The 22,884-nt window shown below is 40.5% G+C and overlaps 2 protein-coding genes across 2 annotated transcripts in view; one reads left to right on the top strand and one right to left on the bottom strand.

Moving 5' to 3' along the window:
• The window catches only part of LOC102262079 (chromosome unknown open reading frame, human C14orf166), a gene marked incomplete at its 5' end in the record, with an annotated part of 24,435 nt that extends 15,058 nt beyond the window's left edge, over nt 1–9,377 (top strand). Inside the window, 5 exons of the mRNA XM_014540982.1 lie at nt 2,820–2,906; nt 4,250–4,338; nt 6,807–6,875; nt 8,881–8,929; nt 9,050–9,377. Of these exons, the coding sequence (XP_014396468.1) occupies nt 2,820–2,906; nt 4,250–4,338; nt 6,807–6,875; nt 8,881–8,929; nt 9,050–9,204 (449 nt within the window). The remainder of the gene's footprint in view (nt 1–2,819; nt 2,907–4,249; nt 4,339–6,806; nt 6,876–8,880; nt 8,930–9,049) is intronic.
• A 115-nt stretch (nt 9,378–9,492) lies between these two features.
• NID2 (nidogen 2 (osteonidogen)) overlaps nt 9,493–22,884 on the bottom strand; it is a 67,312-nt gene continuing 53,920 nt past the window's right edge. The window contains exons 14-22 of the mRNA XM_005867911.2: nt 22,360–22,590; nt 18,163–18,384; nt 17,390–17,559; nt 15,027–15,156; nt 13,943–14,114; nt 13,154–13,311; nt 11,782–11,905; nt 10,485–10,597; nt 9,493–10,191 (exon numbers count right to left, since the gene is read on the bottom strand). Of these exons, the coding sequence (XP_005867973.1) occupies nt 10,181–10,191; nt 10,485–10,597; nt 11,782–11,905; nt 13,154–13,311; nt 13,943–14,114; nt 15,027–15,156; nt 17,390–17,559; nt 18,163–18,384; nt 22,360–22,590 (1,331 nt within the window). The 3' untranslated portion in view covers nt 9,493–10,180. The remainder of the gene's footprint in view (nt 10,192–10,484; nt 10,598–11,781; nt 11,906–13,153; nt 13,312–13,942; nt 14,115–15,026; nt 15,157–17,389; nt 17,560–18,162; nt 18,385–22,359; nt 22,591–22,884) is intronic.

Raw genomic sequence — 22,884 nt, 5'->3', positions numbered from 1 at the left:
AGTGAAAATGTCCAAAAAAAAAAAAAAAAAAAAAAAAAAAAAGAAAAACTTTTTACCAAAAAAAAATAAATAAATAAATAAAATAAAATCAGACTTAAATTTTTCTTTAACTTTTTTTGGCATAATTTAAGATTTACAAAAAATTGCAAGAATACAACAAATTTTCTCATATTCTGTAAATATTAACATTTAATTCATTTGCCTTGTCCTCTCTATATATAACATACATACATAATTTTTTCTAAACCATTTGATACTAAGTTGTAGGTGGTTCTCTTTTGCTTTTGAGTACTTTAATGTGCATTTTCTAAATGTACATAACTACAGGATAGTTAGCAAATCGGGCAATAAACTTTAATTCCCTACTCTTCTATATAGCTGTTATTCACATTTTATAAATTGTCTCAATATTTTTTGTTGTTAATATATTTTTATTGATTTCAGAGAGGGAGAGAGAGAAACATCAATGATGAGACAGAATCATTGATCGGCTGCCTCCTGCACGCCCCACACTAAGGATCGAGCCCACAACCTGGGCATATGCCCTGACCGGGAATCGAACCCTGACTTGTTCATAGGTCAACACTCAGCCACTGGCTGGGCTCAATAATATTCTTCATACAAAAACAAAAATGCATTCTTTGATCATGTGTTGCATTCCGTTGTTATGTCTCTTTAGTCTCCTATAATCTGGAAAAGTTCCTCATTCTTTATTTGTGCTTCATGAGACTGGCGTATATTTAACCCTTTGTATGTCATAAGTGTCTATGTGGGAATGGTTTCAGTTTTGGACGTGTGGCAGTTAACTGGTTATTGACTGTTCCTCAGTTTGGGTTTATCTGATGTTTCCTCCTGATTAGAGTCAGGGTTTGTACTTCTGTTAAGAACACAGAAGTGATGTTTTGTTCTTTTAAGTGCACGTTATCAGGAGGCATGTGTTAGTAATATGTCCCTATTACTGGTGCTATTACTTTGATCACATGGTTAAGGCTTCTCCATTCTAAAGTTACTATTTCCCCTTTGTAATAAATAAGTTTATTGTTGGGAGATACTTTGAGATAATGTCAGTATGCTTTTATTCCTCAAACTTTTTCATCTAGGTTTAGCTCCATTTGATGAGTCTCATCTGAGTCAATTATGCAGATGATGATTGCCAAATGATGTTTTTGTAATTCCATCATTCTTTCTACATTTACTTGTTGGCTTTTTAATGAGGAACTTTTCCTGTCTTTCCAGTTTGTTTGTTTATTTAGATTAGTTTGTATATGTGGATTCTTATTTTACTCAATGGCTTACAATCTTTTTTTGTTAATAGTGTATCTTTATTAAAAAAATATATATTTTATTTTTTTTTACAGAGAGGGATAGGGAGCTAGAAACATCGATGAGAGAGAAACATCGATCAGCTGCCTCCTGCACACCCCCACTGGTACATGCCCCTGGCTGGAATCGAACCTGGGACCCCTCAGTCCGCAGGCCGACGCTCTATCCACTATCCACTAGCCAAACCGGTTAGGGCTAATAGTGTATCTTGATGTTTACGCTATCCCAGATTTGGCCAGTGGGAGCTCCTGTAAGCTATCTTCTGTCTGATTTAAATCTTAACGCTTTTGTTTTCTCTCGTTTCAATAGCAAATCATTTAAGCATTATAGCAAAAGATGGCATTTGGACATTACATTCAGTATATTAAATATTTTTCAAGTAAAAGTTGCAAACTCTACCTTTGGAATTCTGGCTTTCAAGTTTCCATAAAATAGGTTTAGGTTTGTATATGATGGTGTATTATTTGAAGTGCTGATTTTTTTAGAAAGAAAAGTTTTTGTGTTCTATGTACAGCTTTCAAAAGATTTGGGAAGAAACTTACTTTTTAGTTTGTTTGCATTTAATCTCACGTAACTTAAATTTACCCTTACCCCTACAAGTTTTAGAGGAAGCCGTGAAAGCATACTTTGTTTGCAAGCATTTAGATTAAGCATGTCAAACTCAAAGGCTAACTAACATGGGCCAAATAAACAAGATTTAAGTTTATGTGGGCCGCAAAAAAACAAAAGCTTCAATTTTCATAGAAACATAGGTTTATTTCGATAGAGACATGCTGAATACAAAGAGCTGAAATAAATGAGTAATCATTAACATAAAATGATAGGACATTTTAATAAAAATTAATAATTTTTCTTGAACATTAACTTACCAGACACTGAATAACTACACAAATTAATAAGCGTAACGCAAATCTATTTATTTGGTTCTCCAAAAGCAAAATATTTCCTGTTGCACACACCAAACAAGTCAGTCCAAGACTAATGACGTGGCAATTGGCTGCTAAAATATTCACTGCGAGTATTAGTAGAGAGAGATGGTGCGCCTGCGCGTAAGGCGTGTAAGGGAAATGAATGCAACATGATTATAGTAATCAGTCATTATTGAATGTTGTAGTTCATTATTAATAATGTATAACAGGATATTATAAAAAGTAAGTTATGAAATTTTTATTAAAGCGTTTCTTCCGTAAAAATATTCATTGTGGGCTGCATGCGGCCCACGGGCCGTGAGTTTGACATGTTTGATTTAAATAATGTTTGATATATATTACTTTTAAAGATATTATTGAAAAGATCCTTGTGTAAGGATTCAATAATCATTTTAGATTAATTAGAAAGTTATAATCACATTGTCTTCTGCTAGATTTTTTAAATAGCAAAAATCATTTTGATTGGATGAGTTGTTTTATAATAACCAGTTTGGCTCAGATTCAGTAAATAAACAATGTTTGTTTTAAGTTGCAGTTTTACAAATTGCATTTTGGCCTATTTTTCAGCTGAAAAATATAAGGACTCGGTATCTGATAATACAAAAAATGCTGACAATGCAGCTAAAAATGCGGAGCCATTGATCAATTTGGATGGTAAGTACAGTAGACCCTCTTTATTCGCACTTTCACTTTCCATGCTTTCAGATACCTGTGGTCAACTGCTTTCTGAAAATAATACATGAAAAATTTCAGAAATAAACAATTCACTTTAAATTGCACACCGTTCTGAGTAATATGGTGAAGTCTTGCACTGTTTTGCCTAGCTTAGAAATCAAGCCTTTGCTCAGCATATCCACACTGTAATCACTTAGTTTCCGTTGGGTTATCAGATCAATTGTCATGGTATCCCAGTGTTTGTGTTCAGGAAAACTTTATGCTACTTAATGGCCCCAAAACATGAGACATGATGTTGGCAATTTGGATATGCCAAAGAGAAGCTGTAAAAAGCTTCTTAAAAAAAAACAACACAACAAAATATATATAAAAAACATGGTATATAAAGGGTTAGGTACTGTCCCAGTTGTAGGCATCCAGTGTGGGTCTTGAAATGGATCTCCTTTGGATAAGGGGAGATGACTATGTAAATGCATAATAATGATCAACATTTTTGGTTTCCTAAATGATTTTTATTTTCTAAAATGAAGTCTGTGTTTACTTGGTTTTAGTAAATACTTCATGCAGGCAGCATTTGTGAGGATATTTTGTTCTCTATGGTTTTTTTTATTGTCAGTTACAATGTGCTGTCTCCTTCCTCTTATAATTGAATATCTGAATATTGAAATGCTTTTCTTTGATCTTCTCATAGTAGTGTGGAGATTTTTATTTGTATTTAATCATGGTGATGATTGTTTGCTTCCTGGTAACATAACATTTTTTCTAATCTAATGTGACACTATGAGAAAGTGGTAAAATTTTTCATTATTTAAATCCAAACGTCTTTTAGTAATTCTGCTTTAGAAAGTATAGAGTCTAATTACTTACATTATAATAATACGTTAAATAATTCTTTCACTGATTCATTGTGACCTATAATTTGAGTTATTCTTGTGAATTAATAAGCTGCTTGGACACTCGAGAGCTGCTGCTTAGAGAAAAGGTTTTGGGAAAACTGTCCATTGAAGGGGTCTATGTATTAAAATGAATAGCTTTGGGAAGAAATGTTAATTAAAAGTGCTGCATAAATGGGCCTTGCAGAAAAAGGTATGAGTTAATTTAGTTATTTATTGGATTGTTCAGTTTGGCTGATTAGTAAGAAATCCATTAGTCTTATCATTTTGCCTAGTTGTTGATGCCCCTGCACTGCTCCAGTCAGAAGTTTTAAAAATTGAGATTTGTTGTTAATGGAAAATTCACAATGTTTCTTGTAAATTTATGTTTACATATCTGTCTAATTATATGTTTGCAGAGCTCTAAGTTTCCATTTAAATTTTTTCTAGTTAATAATCCTGATTTTAAGGCTGGTGTAATGGCTTTGGCTAACCTTCTTCAGATTCAGCGTCATGATGATTACCTGGTAATGCTTAAGGTCAGCTTCATATTCTTGATTCTTGACAGATATTGTGTGTGTGTGTGTGTGTGTGTGTGTGTGTGTGTGTGTGTATCTTATCTTAGAGGCCTGGTGCACGAAAATTCGTGCACTGGGGGTTGGGGAATCCCTCAGCCCGGCCTGCCCCCTCTCACAGTTCAGGAGCCCTCAGGGTATGTCCTACTGATGGCTTAGGCCCGCTCCCTGTTGTGGGGAGTGGGCCTAAGCCACAGTCTGGCCTCCCTCTGCGGGAGGTGACCGGGCTGATCAGGGGAAGGCGACGCCCCCATCACTTGGCTGCTGCTGCCACTGCCGCAGCTGCGAGGCCTGAGCCCCAGGCCTCGCATCTGCTGTGGCTTTGTCCAGATGGACATCTGGAAGACGTCTGCTCTAATTAGCATATTACCCTTTTATTAGTATAGATATTTAAACTCAATTTTTTAAAAATCAACTTTTTTATATTTAAATTTATGGTTGATGACTAAAATGTGGAGGAATGTGGAACACAAAGCAGATTTCATCTGTTTTAGATGATCCAATAACAGCTAATATCAAAGAGTGTTTACTGTGTGCCTGCCATTTTGTTTACATCCTTTTGCAAAGATGATTTCATCCAATCCTCCCCAACATCCTAGAAGTAGATGCTAATGTCTTTCTTTTTAATATGTATATGAAGAAGTAGACTTAAAGAGAATAAATGTCCAAGATGACACAAAAAATGATAGAGCCAGGATTTTAATGTAGGCATTCTGACCTTGTCGTTTCTATATTTCCTAAATCGCCCTATTCATTAAGATAGTGGAATATGCCAAATTAGTAATGGTGAATTTGGCCAAAAGTACATATTCCAAAATGTCTTTGAGGAAGGAAAGAATGTTTCTGTCTTCCAAGTCACCCTTCCTAGATAGGCCCTCAGTTCATACCTCTACTTCAGGGATTCCAGTAGTCTGAAAAAGGTCTCTTATTTCTGACAGGAAAAATATACTCATATTTCAGAAAATTTATGCCAAGTAATTGTGACAGTATAGTGGGGATCTCCTGGAGAGGGGAGTGGTACTTACAATACCAGACTTGGACATTATTTTAGTTTGATTAAAGTTTTAGTTTCTCATAAAAATCTACACCTTGCACATGTAAATTACTTTTAAATTGCTTTGCAGTGAATTAAATTTCACTCTACCCATAAGAAGGATTAAGCCTTACTCTATTTTCTTTATTCTATTATTAGATTAATTTATTCTACTATTTAGAATTGTATGTAATAAATGGCAGTTGTAACAAGGGAAAGACTATTCTGTTCCTAGATTATTATTCTGTATGCTGACTCTGAATGTCAACTTGGATTTTCTCAACTCAGATTGGATGTCAAGAGACAAAAAGTTGTATTTAGTGAAATTTAGCCCTTTCAAAGGCTTTTTCCTTACCTAGGCAATTATGTAAATTATTTGGAACAGTTCTACAGTATACATATCAGCTTTAATCATAAACTGGGAGGAGAAAGACAATCTAGCATTTTGGAGGTTCTCTTTGTTATACTTTAAACACCCAATGGGAAAAAGTAAAAGTTAGCTATAATCATAAGTTTAATAAAATTCTAATCCTAGTTGCATGATTGTCCTTTGAGTTATTTTAAGAATCATTCAAACAATGCATAACAACATGGAAAACATCTTCATAGATTTGCCAACTGTGAGAATCAATATATTAACTGTTCGACCACCACACTGTTTACATTTGCAATCACTGTTAAAGATTGGTTTAAGTAATTCTTCTCAAATGTAGCATTTAATTTGTTTTTATTATTTAAAAAAATTTCCAGTTTTCACTTACTTTTGAATTGTAATTGTCATCCATTAGTTAAAATTCCATTTAAAATCTTATTTTTTTAGTTTATGCAAGTGCATGTATGCACTTGAGACTGCTGGAATAAAATTCCTTGGTGATGAAAAAACATGTTCTATGAAAGACCTGAAAACATTTTACTATAATTAAGAGAAAAAAGCAAGGACAGTGTATGTGATGTGCTACCCTTCGTGTCAGAGATTGCATGTGTGTGCACATGTTTGCCTGAGTATGCTTGTACTTTTAATAAGAATCCAAGGATCTGGTAACAATGATTGTCTTCTGGAGGGATGGCTAAGGCTTGGACAAGGAAGGAGACCTACTTTTTACCATGTGCCGTTATTTATTTATTTATTTATTTATTTATTTATTTATTTACTTACTTACTGCACACATGAGTTACCTATTCAAAAAATGTTTTAAATTGTTTTGGGTATCATTTCACATTTTAAATATTAAATGTGAGAACTTTTATTACAATATGTTTGTTTTTTTAATGGGGAGTTTGTTAATGAACTAGGTCATTCTAACTTGATCAAACTGGGCATCCTTCTTATCTAGACTCAGAGAAGAAAAGATGACAAACAGCCAGTGAAAACTAAAAACAGTATTTTTGGGTTTCTTAGGCAATTCGCATTTTGGTCCAGGAACGCCTGACACAGGATGCAGTTGCTAAAGCAAATCAAGCAAAAGAGGTATGTATTTTTTTAAGTAAAATCTAAAGTAATTATTAATGAAAGTTTCTTCTGGTGTTGTCATGGGTTTAAACTCTGCATGTTACTGCTTAAGGTATCCATTTTGTGTTAGAACTGCCCAGAGAAAGGATAGCTTACTTCAAGGGGATTGAATGTGGTTTCTAAGCAAATTGTGTCTAACCATTTTGAGTGAAAAATGAACTCATGTTTATCTCCCTTCACACCTTCGAGAAGCTGCCAATGGCACATCCAGTCTACCAGTGTAAACCACTGCATCTACCTAGTTGAAGTTTATTTAAAGGAATGTGCACTTGTGAAATATACTGGGTTATTTTGACTAATTGCTGGGGAACAGGACACAACCTCCTAATATTTTTCTTTTTGACCTAAATCCTACGTTTGTTCTTTTGTTTCTTCAGAGAAATCTCATTTTACCTTTTCTATTTGCTAGCATAAAACCTAAGTAACTTGCATAAGGTCACCTAGTGGATACGTGGTTGAGACAAGGATTCGTGTGTGGTGGTTTACATGAGGTAGTTGATGATCTAGGTGAATTGGGGATAGAGAGGCTACTAGAGTGTGAGGTTCAGGGTATAGGTGACTAAAACTCATCTTAGTAGAATGAGAAAACTACAGCATAACTATCTAATAATTCTGAGAAGTTTTGAGATAAATTGTACCATAAATCTAAATGTCCCAAAAGTCTCATTGACTACGGGGCAATACAGAGAATGTCCTCACGGGTTAGCAGCAGCTGCCTGATAATGCCCCCTTCCTGCTGTACAGATGTTGCAGCGACAGCCTTTGGTACAACCACCATCCTGAACCCTGGTCCTTTTTTTTTTTTTTGCCTCCCTCAGTTCCCCAATGTCATTTGTCCTCTATTAAAAGGTTATTGATGCCAGGTAAGTGTACTCCCTCTAAAAGACAGTTTCTTTTAAAGGTTCTTACTGGTTTATTAATTATGTGTGAATCCAGACACTGGAAATTGGGTTAAAGGCCAGCCTATTTCTCCCACACTATAAACAGAGAGTAAATTCATTCAGTAAAGCTATGGTTTGGAAGGCAGTGCAAATAAGGACAGAGCCAAATCACCGCTGCTCTTTACAAAGTAAAATTTAGTTTTATTCTCAGTGCTCCAAATAAATCTTAGTTTTAATGTCATCTCAAAAGATTCCATGCTATAAATAATAATACAGTGGAGAAGTTTTACAGTTGTGTTCTTGTTTGTAACTGTTTATAACTAGCATGTGGTCATCTTCAGCCACAGAGGTATTTTTTGGGTTTGGGGCAGACAAAGGGGAAAGAGAGCCTCTGGTACAGCCTAGCACAGTACAATTCTACTCTTTAGTTTTGCTCACTGAGTTTCCATACCAGTTTGTTTCTAGTGTGTTTATTAGCTATTTTGAAGCAGATCGAACCTAGGTAGATTTTCATTAATAGATTAGGCAAGAATTGAGTAGTGACAACTTAGCATTGAAGTATCGCTATGGTTTAGATTCTATTCAAAGTAACTTCAAAATGAACTGTTGAAAGTTAAATTATATATATTACATATAGATAATCTTTTAAAATTTCTGGCTGAAAAACTATGTTTTAGGTTTGTGCAATTTGCAGACAAATTAATGTGCTCGGGAAAGTAATATTAAAAGTAGTCCTATTCCATTTGCCCTGTACACTGCTGCTTACTGTAGGTAAAACAGAATAATAGCAGCCCTGCAGTAGTGACAGGGGCACTACAGCAAAAAGGAGCTATTTTATATGCCTGGTCTTAAAGGATTGGATGGGTTATGGAATTAACCTCCCACTTTATTTGAAGGCCATTCTTTCCTCACCGGTTATAGTAGGGAAAAACAAACATCAAAATGCAAATTTAAGAGAACTCTCATTCCCCTTGCTACTGTGACTAAAAGGGTTAAAATAATAGCTAGCTGCTCTTTAGTTTTAGATAAGAAAAGAGGTGATACTTAACTATCGCCTCATTTTGTCCATTTTTTTTTTAAAGGGGTTGCCTGTTGCTTTAGACAAGCATATTCTTGGTTTTGACACAGGAGGTAAGTGATTTTGTTTTGATGATTAATTCAAAATATTTTAGAAACTTGGTGAACATTTTGGGGGAAATGAGTGGTCTGAAATATAAAAGTTATTAATTTTGCCATGTTTCTTATAAATAGATGCAGTTCTTAATGAAGCTGCTCAAATTCTGCGATTGCTGCATATAGAAGAGCTCAGAGAGCTACAGACAAAAATTAATGAAGCCATAGTAGCTGTTCAGGCAATTATTGCTGATCCAAAGACAGACCACAGACTGGGGAAAGTTGGAAGATGAACCTGTTAGGATTTCAGCCTCTCACCTATTTAGTACAGTTGGGAACCATGCACACCGTGGTATGTGTTTCAAAATCAAACATCACATTTTCAAGGGAAGAGTCCCAGAAAATTGACTATGTTTTAGAGATTTACCATCATTGCTTTTTCTTTAATAAAGTTTGGGAAAGCGGATTTTTTTTTGGACTATGTGTTATGTTTATGTATAATTAATCTGTTTCTTCCTTTGTAATTAAGGTACATACCAACACCCAGCTTTGTTATAGAAACAATACACATCCTCAAAAAGTCATAAGAAAACTTAAAATATTTTATTGGAGTAATCTAGAAAATTTGAGGACTGATACATCTTTGGTATTTATAAATGTAGTAATTTCTGTGGGTTATTCTATAGAGGGACTTACAGGAAATACAAACTGAAATGTTCTAGCACCTTTTAATATAAATAGAAATGAAGTAATGCAGAGGTAAAAAATATTTTAAGTCTTAGAACTTTTGTTGGGAAACTATAAATAAGTTGGTTCTTTCCCATCAGTTCTGCATAGCCTTCTCTATGTCAAATTTATGATCTTTAGGGTTTTATTTTTATACTGGTCATTTGTGCTTTAATTTCTTGGCCAAAAAGAACTCATATAGGGTCTTGACATATTTCTAATTGGTTCTTAGTTGAACGAATTTGACCTTTTTAAATATGACATAAATGTTTATAAAAAGTTGCTTTAATAAGCAACAATTAAAATTCTATTACCTCTTTTAAACTTGCAATAATTTTTGTTTTTAAAAATACAGTAGTAAAGATTGAGGTATAAACTTTTCACAAAATATACTTAGTCTTTTTGCACTGAAAATGTCCATTTTGTATGTCCCAGAAGTTTTAATGGCCAATTCCTTTTTCACTTTCTTCACCTTTGTTTGCAGTAAATGTTCTTTAGGGTCCAGAATCTGATTGTAAACTCAAGTCCTTTAGGATGCTATATTTATTTTCTTCCTGTAAGGGAAAGTGTGGGAGAGGACAGTGCGTGAGTATTTTTTATAACTGAGTTGCAACGTAAGTCTTTTTAAAGGAGAAATATCCTAATAGGCTGACCTGTTTTGTGTATAGTTTAGTTAGGTAGACTTAAGGTAGTAAAAACTGGTCACCCCGTGGGTTGGCCATTAACTTTTCCAGCTCAATGTGGCTCTCACTGGTGGCAGTGTCAGAGGCAGCAGCCAGAATCAGTTACCAGATCTGTCCTCCCCTCCCCTGCTAATCCAAAGGAGCAGCCTGAGCATGTTGTTTACCTGCTGGGCAGTAGGGGTAGACTGCAGTTATCCCGTAGAGATGAGATCGCTGTTCTGGGAGATACTCGTCAGTAAACTGGCCACTGTCTCTATTGACTGATATAATACCGTCCCTGGGAACAGAAAGGAAACATGAAGTCGTAAGTTTCAAAAGAGAAAAATCTCTACAGCCTTTTAGAATACATATTTTAAATTAATATAACAAAATGAGTTTTGACTCATTTAGATTCAGAAGGTTTGTAGCAGTGGTTCTCAAAGTGGTCCTCAGACCAGCATCATCTGGGAACTTGGTAGAAATGCGAATTCTTGGGCCCTCCTTCAGACTTAATCAAATTCTGGGATATAGGACCCAGTAATATGTTTTAATTAGAGGGCCTGGTGCACAAAATTTGTGCACTCAGCCCGGCCTGCGCCCTCTCGCAGTCTAGGAGCCCTCGGGGGATGTCCGACTGACAGCTTAGGTCCGCTGCGCTGGCCAGCCGTGAGCCTGGCTTCTGTCTGAGTGGCGCTCCTCCTGTGGGAGTGCACTGACCACCAGGGGGCAGCTCCTGCGTTGAGTGTCTGTCCCCTGGTGGTCAGTGTGCGTCATAGAGATCAGTCATTCTGCCGTTCGGTCAATATGCATACTAGCCTTTTATTATATAGGATAAGCCCTCAGAATGACTCTGATCCATGCTCAAGTTTGAGGACCACTAACTGGGTGTTGGAATCACGAAGATCTGTTAAAATACTGATGCCTGGGCCCCATGCAAGATCAATTAAATCAAAATTACAGGGTTTAGTATGGAAGAGCTCAGATACTACAGGAGTGGGCAAAGTAGGTCTGTGACATTCTTTTGAATTAAAACTATAATAATAACTCATGTCTTTCCACACAAACAACTGTAAACCCACTTTTACCAACCTTGTATATATTTTTTTAATGTTCCCCAATTCCTCCTTGGAGAACTGGTAGACAACTAGTAAGTCCACAGTGTCATTTTATATCACATAACTAATATACTTCATGGTGCCACTTAAGCCAGTTATAACTCTGAAGATCATATTTAGATTAAAGCGCTTCCTTTTTGGATAGTTATTACTTAATAGCTCTGCCACTTTTAAGCCATATGTGAGCATTACCGTTAAATTTCTGGGTAACGTTTAAAAGATGCTATCTACTAATAAAGATAATGAAATGAAAACGTCAGTAGAGGGCTTAATTACTGAAGTCACTAGCTGACATTAGGTGAAACAAGCGATGTATCCCCCAGAACAGTTTGCATTTTCAGGCTCATCCAGAATGTGTCAGGCTCACCTCCTCCAGTCCGTGTGGTAGAAGTGATCTGCATAGCTAACAATGCTGAAGGGGTAGTTGAGGTTGTTTTGAATGACATGTCGTCCAGTTCCATCAGGCAGTGTACACTCCAGTTTTTTGGTTCCTTTGAAAACGAAGAGGAAAAAAGATACTTTCATGCCATGGGGAAGAGGAGAGGGAACCTTGCCAAAAATAATAGTGGCTGATAGATTCCATCTTAAAGAAAGGTAGAAGAAGAAATAGCTATTTTATTCCCATTGCAGTGATAAAAATTAAAAACTAAAATTTTCTGTTCTATTACCAGTCTTTAAATTGTTTAATAACATTGCAGTTTTTAATAGAGTTTAAACTCTTAATCCTTTTTTGGGAAGAAAGGATTGCTTTTACAGAAATTTAGCCAAGTTTCTCCCAAAGTAGGGCATTAGAGAGAAGCTTTTTTATAATTAATTTCAAGTGTAAACATAACATTTGGATAAATATTTGTACTTTGTAAGTAATGTGTAATAGCCAAGATTGCCTTTTAACTAGTTTCTAGGTAGAAATAAAAAGTAACTAAAGGGGCAACATGACTTCTATTTTTCAATTTAAAGGAAGCCAATTGTGAAAATTTTGCCATAGCTAAACAAGTTAAAAATTTCCAAGTTTCACATTTCTTACAGGACCTGGATTTAAATTGCAAATACTTTTAAAAATGTTAACTGTTGTTTGGACAACTGGTTTTATAATAGTGACCTATGTGCATTATAGTCCCCTTTTTTAGATGATAAATTCTTTAGGAACGGCCGTTTTCATGTTCTGTGGTATATAGACATACTGCTTCTTTTCAGTAGTGCTCATGATGAAATCACACGACAGAGAATGTTAGCCTGGCTATCGGCAATCTGAACTTGTTACTGAAGTGAAGCTGCCATACCGCTTTTCAAGAATGTCCTCAGCATAATGGCATACTGACCGCTAGACAGATACTTAGAAATTTATAACACGGGCCAAAGGAAAACCACCTATAACCTTTTGTTCATTTATCTAAATCGGTCAATTCTAACAGTGGGTAATATTTCTTTTTAACTTTGAAAGCATGCCAAGTATTCATGTGGGGAAATGGCACACAATACAAAAATGAGGGACATAGTACTACCCCTGAAACTTAAGTGCTGAATTCATATTTACACACCCTAAAACCCTAGGAAGTTCATTGTAAGCATCATTACAAAATGTCTTTTGAAAGTTTACATACCAAAGGAATAGATTCTATGTGCTGTACTGTTACAAATTTAAGCCAAAAGATGGGATTTTGTTTTGTTATAAAATCTGATCAAGGGCTTGCACCACTGTAATGAAGCATTCTGTATCTGCATCCCATCAGTAGTATTACCTGCATCTGCCCAGCAGAGCAGTTTGGACACGGGGTCAAAGGTTAAACCATTGGGTAGTCCAAGGTCATTATTCACCAGAATTCTTCTGTTTTCTCCATATAAAGATGACATTTCAATTTTAGGAGCATCTCGATTCCAGTCTGTCCAGTACAAGTTGCTGTGGATAAATTAAATGGAGTAGAAAAAGAAGCACCCTGAGTGTGTACAAGTCAAACTTCAGAACCTTCTTTGAGGCTTTTCACTAAGTATTTCTTAGTCAAAAACAATGTTTCCTTCACTTATTGAGGATTTTCTCTGGAACTTCATTTGGTAGAAGCCCCATTAAATATGGCAAGAGCTTCTCAAGATACAGCAATCCTCCCTGGTTCTAACAAGTACTGAAACATTGACCAAGTTATATGTCCCAGTGATGACCTTAGCAGTTATGGACAGGGAACATTTTCTTCTTCATTTTGCTACAATGAAAGAGGTCTGAGAAATAAAATGCCAGGTGTGAGTTTTGGTTACCATTTAATGGGCATAAACCCTACTGTGGTTTTAACACTGACTTCCTACTGTGTTGCTGAAGGAGACCCACTTCATTCTAGTTTAAGTATTGACCTCAGACAGGCCCTACCTTATCATCTGATAAAAAGAACAGTTCCTGACACCTAGTAGCTCCTCAATAAATACTGTTAACACATTTGGGCTTTTCTTTCTGCTTTTGTTCTGACTCCCCACCGCATTTAAATCCAAGGACTTCAAATCAGGATCTACAGGTAATGGAGAATTAGGAAGGCCCAGCTGACCCTCGGATAGGATCCACAGTGATGGCTCGGGGATTCACCAGGTCCGTGTGGAAGAGAGCCTTGCGCTCAGAGCCGTCCAGCGTGGCCCTCTCTATCCTATCCAGGCCACTGTCTGTCCAGTACATCGTTCTGTGAAAGTGGTCAATGGCAAGGCCTTCAGGGCTTATCAGATCTGGAAATAAAAAAAAAGGCAGGACTGGAGCAGGTGAACCTGAAACAGATTTATGTTTGAACAACAACAACAAAGTCCTGAGAGTCCCTTAAGTCGGAAGAACTAGGTTACACAAACTAATTGTTAAAATTCTGTGGCACACCCAAAATATGATTTTTGCCGAAATGACAAAAAAAAAAGGTATCATTTTGATTAATTCACACCAGATGGCTGCTGTTGTGTTGGCTGATATCATTTTTTCATTTGACAATCTAAGGGAAGAGAGGTCAGTGCCCCTGACTAAATAGTCAGGTATTGCATGTTTTAACAACTGCAGCACACCAGTTGAAAGTCGCTGGTCTAGACCAGCGGTTCTCAACCTGTGGGTCGCGACCCTTTGGGGGTCGAACGACCCTTTCACAGGGTCGCCTAAGACCATCGGAAAACATATGTAATTACATATTGTTTTTGTGATTAATCACTATGCTTTAATTATGTTCAATTTGTAACAATGAAATTGGGGGTCACCACAACATGAGGAACTGTATTAAAGGGTCGCGGCATTAGGAAGGTTGAGAGCCACTGGTCTATGAACAGACCTAGCAGCCTGAGTGCACCAGGCATCCACAGAGCTGGTGTCCCAGGCAGCATCAGTGTGGCCTCACCCTGAATCCTTAACTGTGAGCCTTTCCTCTGGGAGCCCAACTTCTCAATAGAAAGGGCCCACAGCAAGAATCACCTTCTTATTCCTTATGTATGAACATGTTTGTTTATAAAGAGGCTGTTGTACAGCGCACAAGTGACTTGCATAGAACTTAGTTTCCCCTATTGGGTTAAAATAGAGGGGAGACTTTGGGATAAACAGGCAAAAATAACTTGGACTTCCAAGGAATCAAATGAAATGGGAAGTGTCTTCTGGGTGAAGCTGCTGACCTGAATTAATGATTGTCTCAGGCTCTGCTCCCGGTTCCAGACTGACACGGCTAATTGTCCGCGCAGCGACATCCGTCCAGTACACCATCCTCTCCCGGCAGTCATAGTCAATTCCCACAATTATGGAGCCCTGTGTGGGCCAGAACACAGAATTGGAAGAATTAGGACTCCTTGTATTTCCCCTGAGTTCATACTCAGCTGCCTCACACATGCATGTCTGCAGTGAACAACCCTGCACTGTACAGGTAGCCAAGCTCAGTGGTTAGACATGTAGGCTTTGCAGGCCGATTTCTTGAAGTCAAAGCCAAGCTTGGCCACTTAGCTGTGCGATTCTGGTACTTAAGCTTTCTGTGTCTTGGTTTCCTGATTTCCAAAATGAAGGTAACAGTACCTACACTTCATATAGCTGCTATAAAAATTAATACCATAAAGTCTTGTGAAGTGTCCTAATCAGAAATGAATATGCAGTAAGCTCTCAATATTCACTATTTCTGTTGGCAGTAAAAGCAAAAGTGACTGCATGAAAAAAATTAGCCCATTCAGTGATTGAAGGACAGATGTTAGTCTCAGCAAAGTAAGGTCTTAATATTTTAATGGACAAAAGCAGTGACTCCTTTCAAATGTTATCAGCACTTTTTGAACAAGCTTTCTAAAATTTGTTAACAAATAACAACAAAATCTACGCTCCCCTCCCCTGTGATATGAGCTCTTTCCCCTAGCCCAGGTGCCGTCACCCTCAACTCTGTCCCTCATTGCAAAGCAATTCTTTGGTTGTACTCTTGGGTAAAAGAAAGTCTACAGTTTGATGGGTTAAGGAACTGGGGAATGGTCGTCACTCAACTTCTGGCTAGGGAGGTTTCATCTCCCTTATTGCTAAATAAACTGCAAAGTCTTATAAAATGCTGCATCAGTGATACTCCTTTCCAAAAGTCTGCACAGTACTTGCTTCATTTGATTTCCAACCCAGATTCCTGCTTTGAGAAGCCCAGCCGAATGTGCAAAGCCAACATCTAGGGGCCATCTGGCTGTCCCTGAGGCCACGCCAGCTCCTGCTTGCCTAACAAGCCTGGGGCTGGCGTGACTTACGGCCTCTGGCAGAGGAGTCAGGATGAGAACCACTACACAAGCAGGATTTGGCTCCTGTGGAAAAGGGAACAGATTATATGGGGTAGGAGGGTCTGAAGGTCAAATACAATTTTACTTGAAAATTAAGAAGTCATGTGTCTCAGGCAAGAGTACACATCCACATGGGCTTCCATTAACCCAGGGAATCATGGGATTCCTTAACCCATGTAATGACTTCAAAGTTATTTGGAGAAAAAAGTCCCCGTTTCAGTAAATTTCCCCAAGGTGTGCTTATAACCCGTGTTCCATTTCTCTTTCAGTTCCACCACCACCCTGTCCTCATCAGAGACAAATTCAGAAATGCAGAGAAGCCATGTGACATGGCTAGAATAAATAGATGGTTACTTGTGATAACTTCTGAGTTTCTACCTCTTTTAGAGAAACTTTTATAAAAAAAAGAGTATGCTTAGTGTTTGCCAAGAAAACACACAAAAACTCAAAAAGGAAGAAAAAAAACATCTTTTTCTAAACACTGGCTGCTTCTAAACTTCTTCGGAACCAGATATGGGGTTCATCATCAACAGAAGTAAACACGGACACTGTACTGTTACATAAGCAAGTACCTGGAGCGTGAAGCTTAGAAATGGAACCAGACCATTTTCCACTACAAGTGGCACTGCCTTTCTGGTGACCTCCCTTTTCTTCTCCATTTGAGAGAAGAGTCCCTCCTCCGAAATGGAGTGCCTTACAACAGGGAGTGGCTGGCTCAGGAAGCGGCAAGCATCCCGAGGGAGAGCTGTCCACTCCTTTTCCAGCATCACTCTCTCCCCAACTCATCTAGAAGGAGCCAAAGATAAGAACCAAAATGGGAGGGGAGAGGGGAGTAACGCTGAGGCAGTCATTAATGGATTTCCACTTGGGATTCTCATCTGACCCCCGGAACCACACCCTGCAGCCACTCCTGTCGTGATTTCTAGATCTCTGGAAATGTGGGGGGCATTGAAAGCACCCTGGGGCCTGGGGTTAAGTCAGTTTTCCCTTGGCTCACCATACTGCCTCAGTATCCTGACAACCCTGAAATGCCCTTTCCACATATCGGAAACCCCATGAACCAACGAGGCGGCAGCCTTGGTCAGACGTGACCCAGCAACAGGGAGCCCCACTTCCTGTGGTGCTGGTATCAGGCCCATGAAGACAGACTGCAGCTCAGAAATCCTCCACAACCTCCCTCCATCTCAGGCCCCTCCCCAGATCTGAACCCCCACGCAGCTCCATCCCACATGCGAAATCCTCTTTACATGCAGCGACAGCAGGGTCCTGGCTGTGTCCTTCTGAAGCCTAGTACCACTGAGGGGCAAGTAGCCAATCTGCTGGCCTTGGGCATAGAGCAGGAAGGTGCCCACGGATGGAGGAATCACATCAGGCCGAGGCGTGGGCCGGACCAAGGGTGGAGCAACCGTGGGTATACCTGCCGTGGGAAAGAGTGAGCAGAGAGAAAAGGAAACAAGGGTGGGCGGGGAGAGAGAACAGTTACTTTCCCATAGACCAGAGCCTCCAAAAACATCAAAAGTTCTTAAACCTAGACAGATGTGCTCCAGATGTTCCTTTAAAGAAATTCTAATTTCTAGGGTTTTTTTTTTCAAGGATCAATTATGTAAATCACTGCCAATTACTAGGGAGGAAGACAGCAACACATCTCCCTCAGAACAAAGCAGTTTTTTGGGTTTTTTTCTTCATTTTAAGGGAAAGAAACCAGAGCCAGAGTTGTGTCAGCTTCTCTTTGGGGCCCCCCGGGGTGACATGCGTCCCCTTTCACCCTGGGCTGGGGAAGGGGAGTAACTGCGTGCTGAGCTGAGTTCCAGATGTTCTAGTTACAGAAACGGCTAATGACAAAATCAAACATTATGTCCAAATTGGGATCTTGGGTGGATCAGATTATAAATCAACACCACACAGTAGTGACTTGTCTCATTGGATTTGTTAACCCCTTGTTTGCCCGCCTTCATACACAGCCTCCCGACAGAAACCTCAGAGGCCGCTGAGGTGAGTGAGGGCTGCCCCGGGTGCTTACATGCAGGGGTGGAGCCTGGCTGGGAGCGGGTGCCCTGCAGCTCTCTGCCGTCTCTGTCCACACACCAGCAGAAGTCACTCTTCCCGTGGCACTGCATGGGGGTGAAGTGGCCCAGGTCGTCGCACTGCGGCACGTACTGGTCGTCCCTGGGCGTGCCACCGTAGTGCTCCAGCAGGTTTGCCCTCCAGCGCTCACACATGGTCTGGGGCCTCTGGGTGGGCGCTGAGCAGATGGGACAAAAAAGCCTTTGATTGTAAGCCAAGGACAGAGTGCAGCCTGGCCGCCTGGCCTCCCTCCTCCTCACGTGCATTAGCGGGCCTCCGCCAAGTCCCTGAACACAGACCAGAGCAGTCAAGTGCTCTAAGAAGTCCTCCACAGGAACCATGAGAATGGGGTCCTCTGGATGCTCCCATCTTCCCAGGCCAGGAGGATCTGCCATCAAGGCCCCACCACGTCGGGAAAGAACAAGAGGAGGTTAAGATCAGGTGCAGGGCTCACTCAGCCTGGGAAGGGGGCGAGCTCACTCTGGACAGGAGAGGCCCAGGGCCTCTGCGAACAGAACACTGTGGGGCGCAGTGGCCTACATGACGCTTAAAGCAATCTTTGCTTCTTTCCCACTTGCTTCAAACTCTAGGACTTGCATCTGAGAGGGTTATCTTCAGGCTGGCTGGCTAGTGCTTGTCTTGGAAAGCATTCCTGAATGTCCACCTATGCGGCCCTCAGTACCTGTCCACTGGAGGACTACGCTGGTGAAAGCGTAACTTATCGTGATTGGTATATGGGAGCACAGAGAGGTAGTGACACTCCAGTTCCTGGAAGTCGTCTGGCCATGCTGTTCCTGGTATTATCTCAAAGCTGAACCTTTTTCTGTAGGTTCCACCTTCCTACCATGTTTCTCCAGCACCCTGCCCCTCTTCCCTCCCTCCCCGCTCACCACCATGCTTACACTCCATTAGCTTCTTTTGCAGAGCAGTTTCTCTACCCACAATACCCCAGACTGCTTCCACAGGGCCGTCGTGGCCTGTCCCAAACACCAGTTCTCTGTCCGAGAGGGCTCTGTTACAGCCTATAGCACAGCCACCTGTGGGAGGATTGCCCAAAGGACCCGAAACGGAAAGTGCTGCTCCTGTTTTTATCTCCTGCCACTCACAGCCTATAGCAGTGATGGCGAACCTATGACATGCGTGTCAGAGGTGACACGCGAACTCATTTTTTTGGTTGATTTTTCTTTGTTAAATGGCATTTAAATATATAAAACAAATCGAACTCATTTTTTTTGGTTGATTTTTCTTTGTTAAATGGCATTTAAATATATAAAATAAATATCAAAAATATAAATCTTTGTTTTACTATGGTTGCAAATATCAAAAAATTTCTATATGTGACACGGCACCAGAGTTAAGTTAGGGTTTTTCAAAATGCTGACACACCGAGCTCAAAAGGTTTGCCATCACTGGCCTATAGTGTGCAGAAGAGACAGCCAAGTGCCTACTTGGCACCGCCATTTGGATGTATCACAGAAATCTCAGAGGAGGACTAACAAAATCTGGGCCCCTGGACTTTCCCTTATCAGTAATGCACCTCCACCTCTCCATTGCTCAGGTCCAACCATCCTGGACTCCTTTCTCTCGCTCACATATGTCAGCTGTACCTTCACAATACATTCAGAATATCTTCACATCTTACCACATCCACCCCCATCACCCTGGTCCACGCCCCATTACCTCGTGCCACAGCTGCTTTCCCTGCTTCTCCCCTCCTTCTTGCCCCTTAATGTAAATTCAACCCGGAGCCAGAAAAAGTCCCTTTAAAACTGTCATTTCAAGCCCTGGCTGGTTTGGCTCAGTGGATAGAGCATCAACCTGTGGATTGAAGGGTCCCAGGTTTGATTCCGGTCAAGGGCACATGCCCAGGTTGCAGGCTTGATCCCCAGTAGGGGACATGTAGGAGGCAGCCAATCAATGATTCTCTCTCATCATTGATGTTTCTATCTCTCCCTTCTCCCTTCCTCTCTGAAATCAATAAAGATATATTTAAAAAACAAACAAGTCCTTTCATGTCATTCCTTTGATCAAAATCGCCAACAGCTTCAAAGAACAAGCTGGAAACACTATAGTTGGGCTCCAACACCTACAATTTCTCTAGAAAAGCAGGAAGATGGGGAATAAAATCCTCAGGGCTCAAACCCAACAGGCTCAACTACAAGACTCATCATCGTTCATAACCCACGGGAAGCACAGCTCTTGTTAAGACCTCATGCAGAAGGAAAAACTGATTTCCTCACCCAGATGTGTCTCAATGAACCCAGAGAGGGATGTGCTGCTTTCTCAAACGCCTGCCCTCCATCCCTGGAGAAGTTCCCAACACCACCACTGGTCCACATTCCAAACTCAGAGGACCCATTCTTGGTTCAGGGACCACCCAGTGAGGAATGTCTTTGTTTGGAATGAGGACACACAGCACAGTCAGCTTCTGGGAAATGGCACCACACCTCCCTCACACGTGGGCATCCCTCTCATGCCTTACTATATGAAGCTCCTTCTCAATCTGACCATGGCTTTATTTTCCTTCTGTTTCTGGTTGGCAGGGTTTTAAATATTTTGAAATTGTGGGCAGAAACTGTTCTCTCCCCCTTCAAGCTGACCCCATTATGTAGATGAGACCAGTCAGAAATGGCAGCCAAAAGGGAAGTCTGGGCCACAGGAAAGAGTGCCCGAAAGAACATGCCTCTCTTTTAGCAATGAACTTCCCATGCTCTCAGCTCCCTTTTGAATCACTGTCCTTAACACATGCTTGTCTTCGTAAATGCAACAGAATTCTGAACCATTCCCCCAAGGAACCTCCCAACATCTGATTCCTTCAAATCCCAGCTGGAGTCAGAACCAGTAGGCATGAGTGAAACGGGATTTCTTTGTATTCTTTTTTTTTGGGGGGGGGGCAGTGTGGGGGAAGGAGGCTGCAAAATCTTTTCCTAAAAATAGGAACTAGGAGTGTCACTGTGGAAACAGCTAGATCAGCAGTCGCCAACCAGTGGTCCCTGGACCACTGGCAGTCAGTGAGGTCCGAAAGGCGATCGCTGAGCTAGATGAAGCATTACCCATTTTTACCTATATGAATCACTAATGTCCTGGCCATAATAATTAATATTTTAAAAGGATCAAAGCTGGTAGTAATTCTCTAGTTCTTCATATTCACATACATTAAAAGCCAAGACTAGTATTTATGGAAACCTTTTCAACACTAAGAATGGATCTTTGAATATAGCAAGCGCATTGATAGAGGAATTACTTTGGCTGAAACGGTATCACACCAAATTCTACGTTCTTCACAATCAAGTTCTTCTGTTTTTAAAAAATGAAGTTCTTCCCATCTCTGAACAGTTCTGCAAGGAGCAGAAACCTGCCTTGGCAACCTGTGGTTGGCGTAACCTGTGAGCACTTGATAACCATGCCCCATCCAGATGGGGAGTGACGATGAAAACAGACATGTTTATCATCAGCATCTCAGATCACAGGGGCTAATAAAACAGGTTCCTGCTTCTCTTCTGAAGGCAGCTGGGCCAATGGTGACTTCCCCATGGACATGTTGGGCTGGATAGAGGGAGCTGGGGTTATTTGCTCAGAGCAAACTAGCTGGATCCACCCACAAATGACATACTTATGTTTCCTAATGCTATTAAAACAGCCTTCAGGCAGTTTCCTGTAACTCAGAAGGCCAAGTGAAGCGACAGTTATATGGGAAAGGCAATTTTTCTTTTGGACAAAAAGCTGGTCTGGCAAGACCCTCTGGGTCTGACATCTCTAAGCTGCCCTAACAGGTACAGGGCAGTGGCCTCAGCCTGACCTACACACTCAATCTCAATCGTGGGTAGAACCCATTCTCTCCCTTCAAGCTGACCCCATCATGCAGGCGAGTTTTGTATTAGACAAGAGTCAGGAGGCTGGAGTACAATGCATGCCGGGATCACATATATCGTGTGTGCATGTCTCTATGCCCCTGTAATGTGAATGTGCATGTAGCTGAGTGCATGCACTCGAGTGTTCCTAGAAGGAAGGAGGATGGTGTCATAAAGGATGGTCATCAGCCCTGAGTCTGCGTGGTCTGGGCAGGGATTATAATCTACCCACAGCCAGTGCCATTCTGCTCCCCAAGCCCCAGGCCTAACCAGGCACAAGGTTTCTTTCTGGATTGGCTCACCTGGGGGTCCGCAGTGAGGTGGGTTAGAGCCGGGTGGCGTCCGGGTACCAGGGACTTCATGACCATCGGGGTTCACACACCAGCAGAAGCCGGTGCTGCCGTGGCACTGCAGTGGCAGGAAGTGGCCCTGCTCGTCGCACTGGGGGATGTGGATCCTGACGCCCGGGTAGAGGTGCTGAGCCTGGGCGGCGCGCTGCTGACGCTCACAGGTTTTCAGTCCTGAGGTGGTGTCTTCAGGGCGGGGGCAGAGGAGACACAGGAGGAGGAGGAGGAATAAAAGGCATTGCTACCCACCTGCTTTTATGAGCCAACCTCAAGGTCTCCTGTCGGAGGCTTTTTCTTCCATAGTTGGAAGGCAGCATAATGTGGGAAAATGAGCAAGTTACTGGGAATTTGGAGTCCTGGATTCTTATTTTAGCTCTGCCACTAACTTCCCAATACCTCCCTAATTCTCGCAGTCTGCCCTGTAAGTGCCTAGGCTAACTTTACTGTGAAGCAGCCCCTCCCGTCCGCCTCTAGCTCCTG

This window comes from Myotis brandtii, unplaced genomic scaffold (genome assembly GCF_000412655.1).
Source record: "Myotis brandtii unplaced genomic scaffold, ASM41265v1 scaffold253, whole genome shotgun sequence".
Taxonomy (NCBI): domain Eukaryota; kingdom Metazoa; phylum Chordata; class Mammalia; order Chiroptera; family Vespertilionidae; genus Myotis; species Myotis brandtii.
Note: the sequence above shows the minus strand (reverse complement) of the source record. Positions and strands in the feature narration are given on the sequence as shown.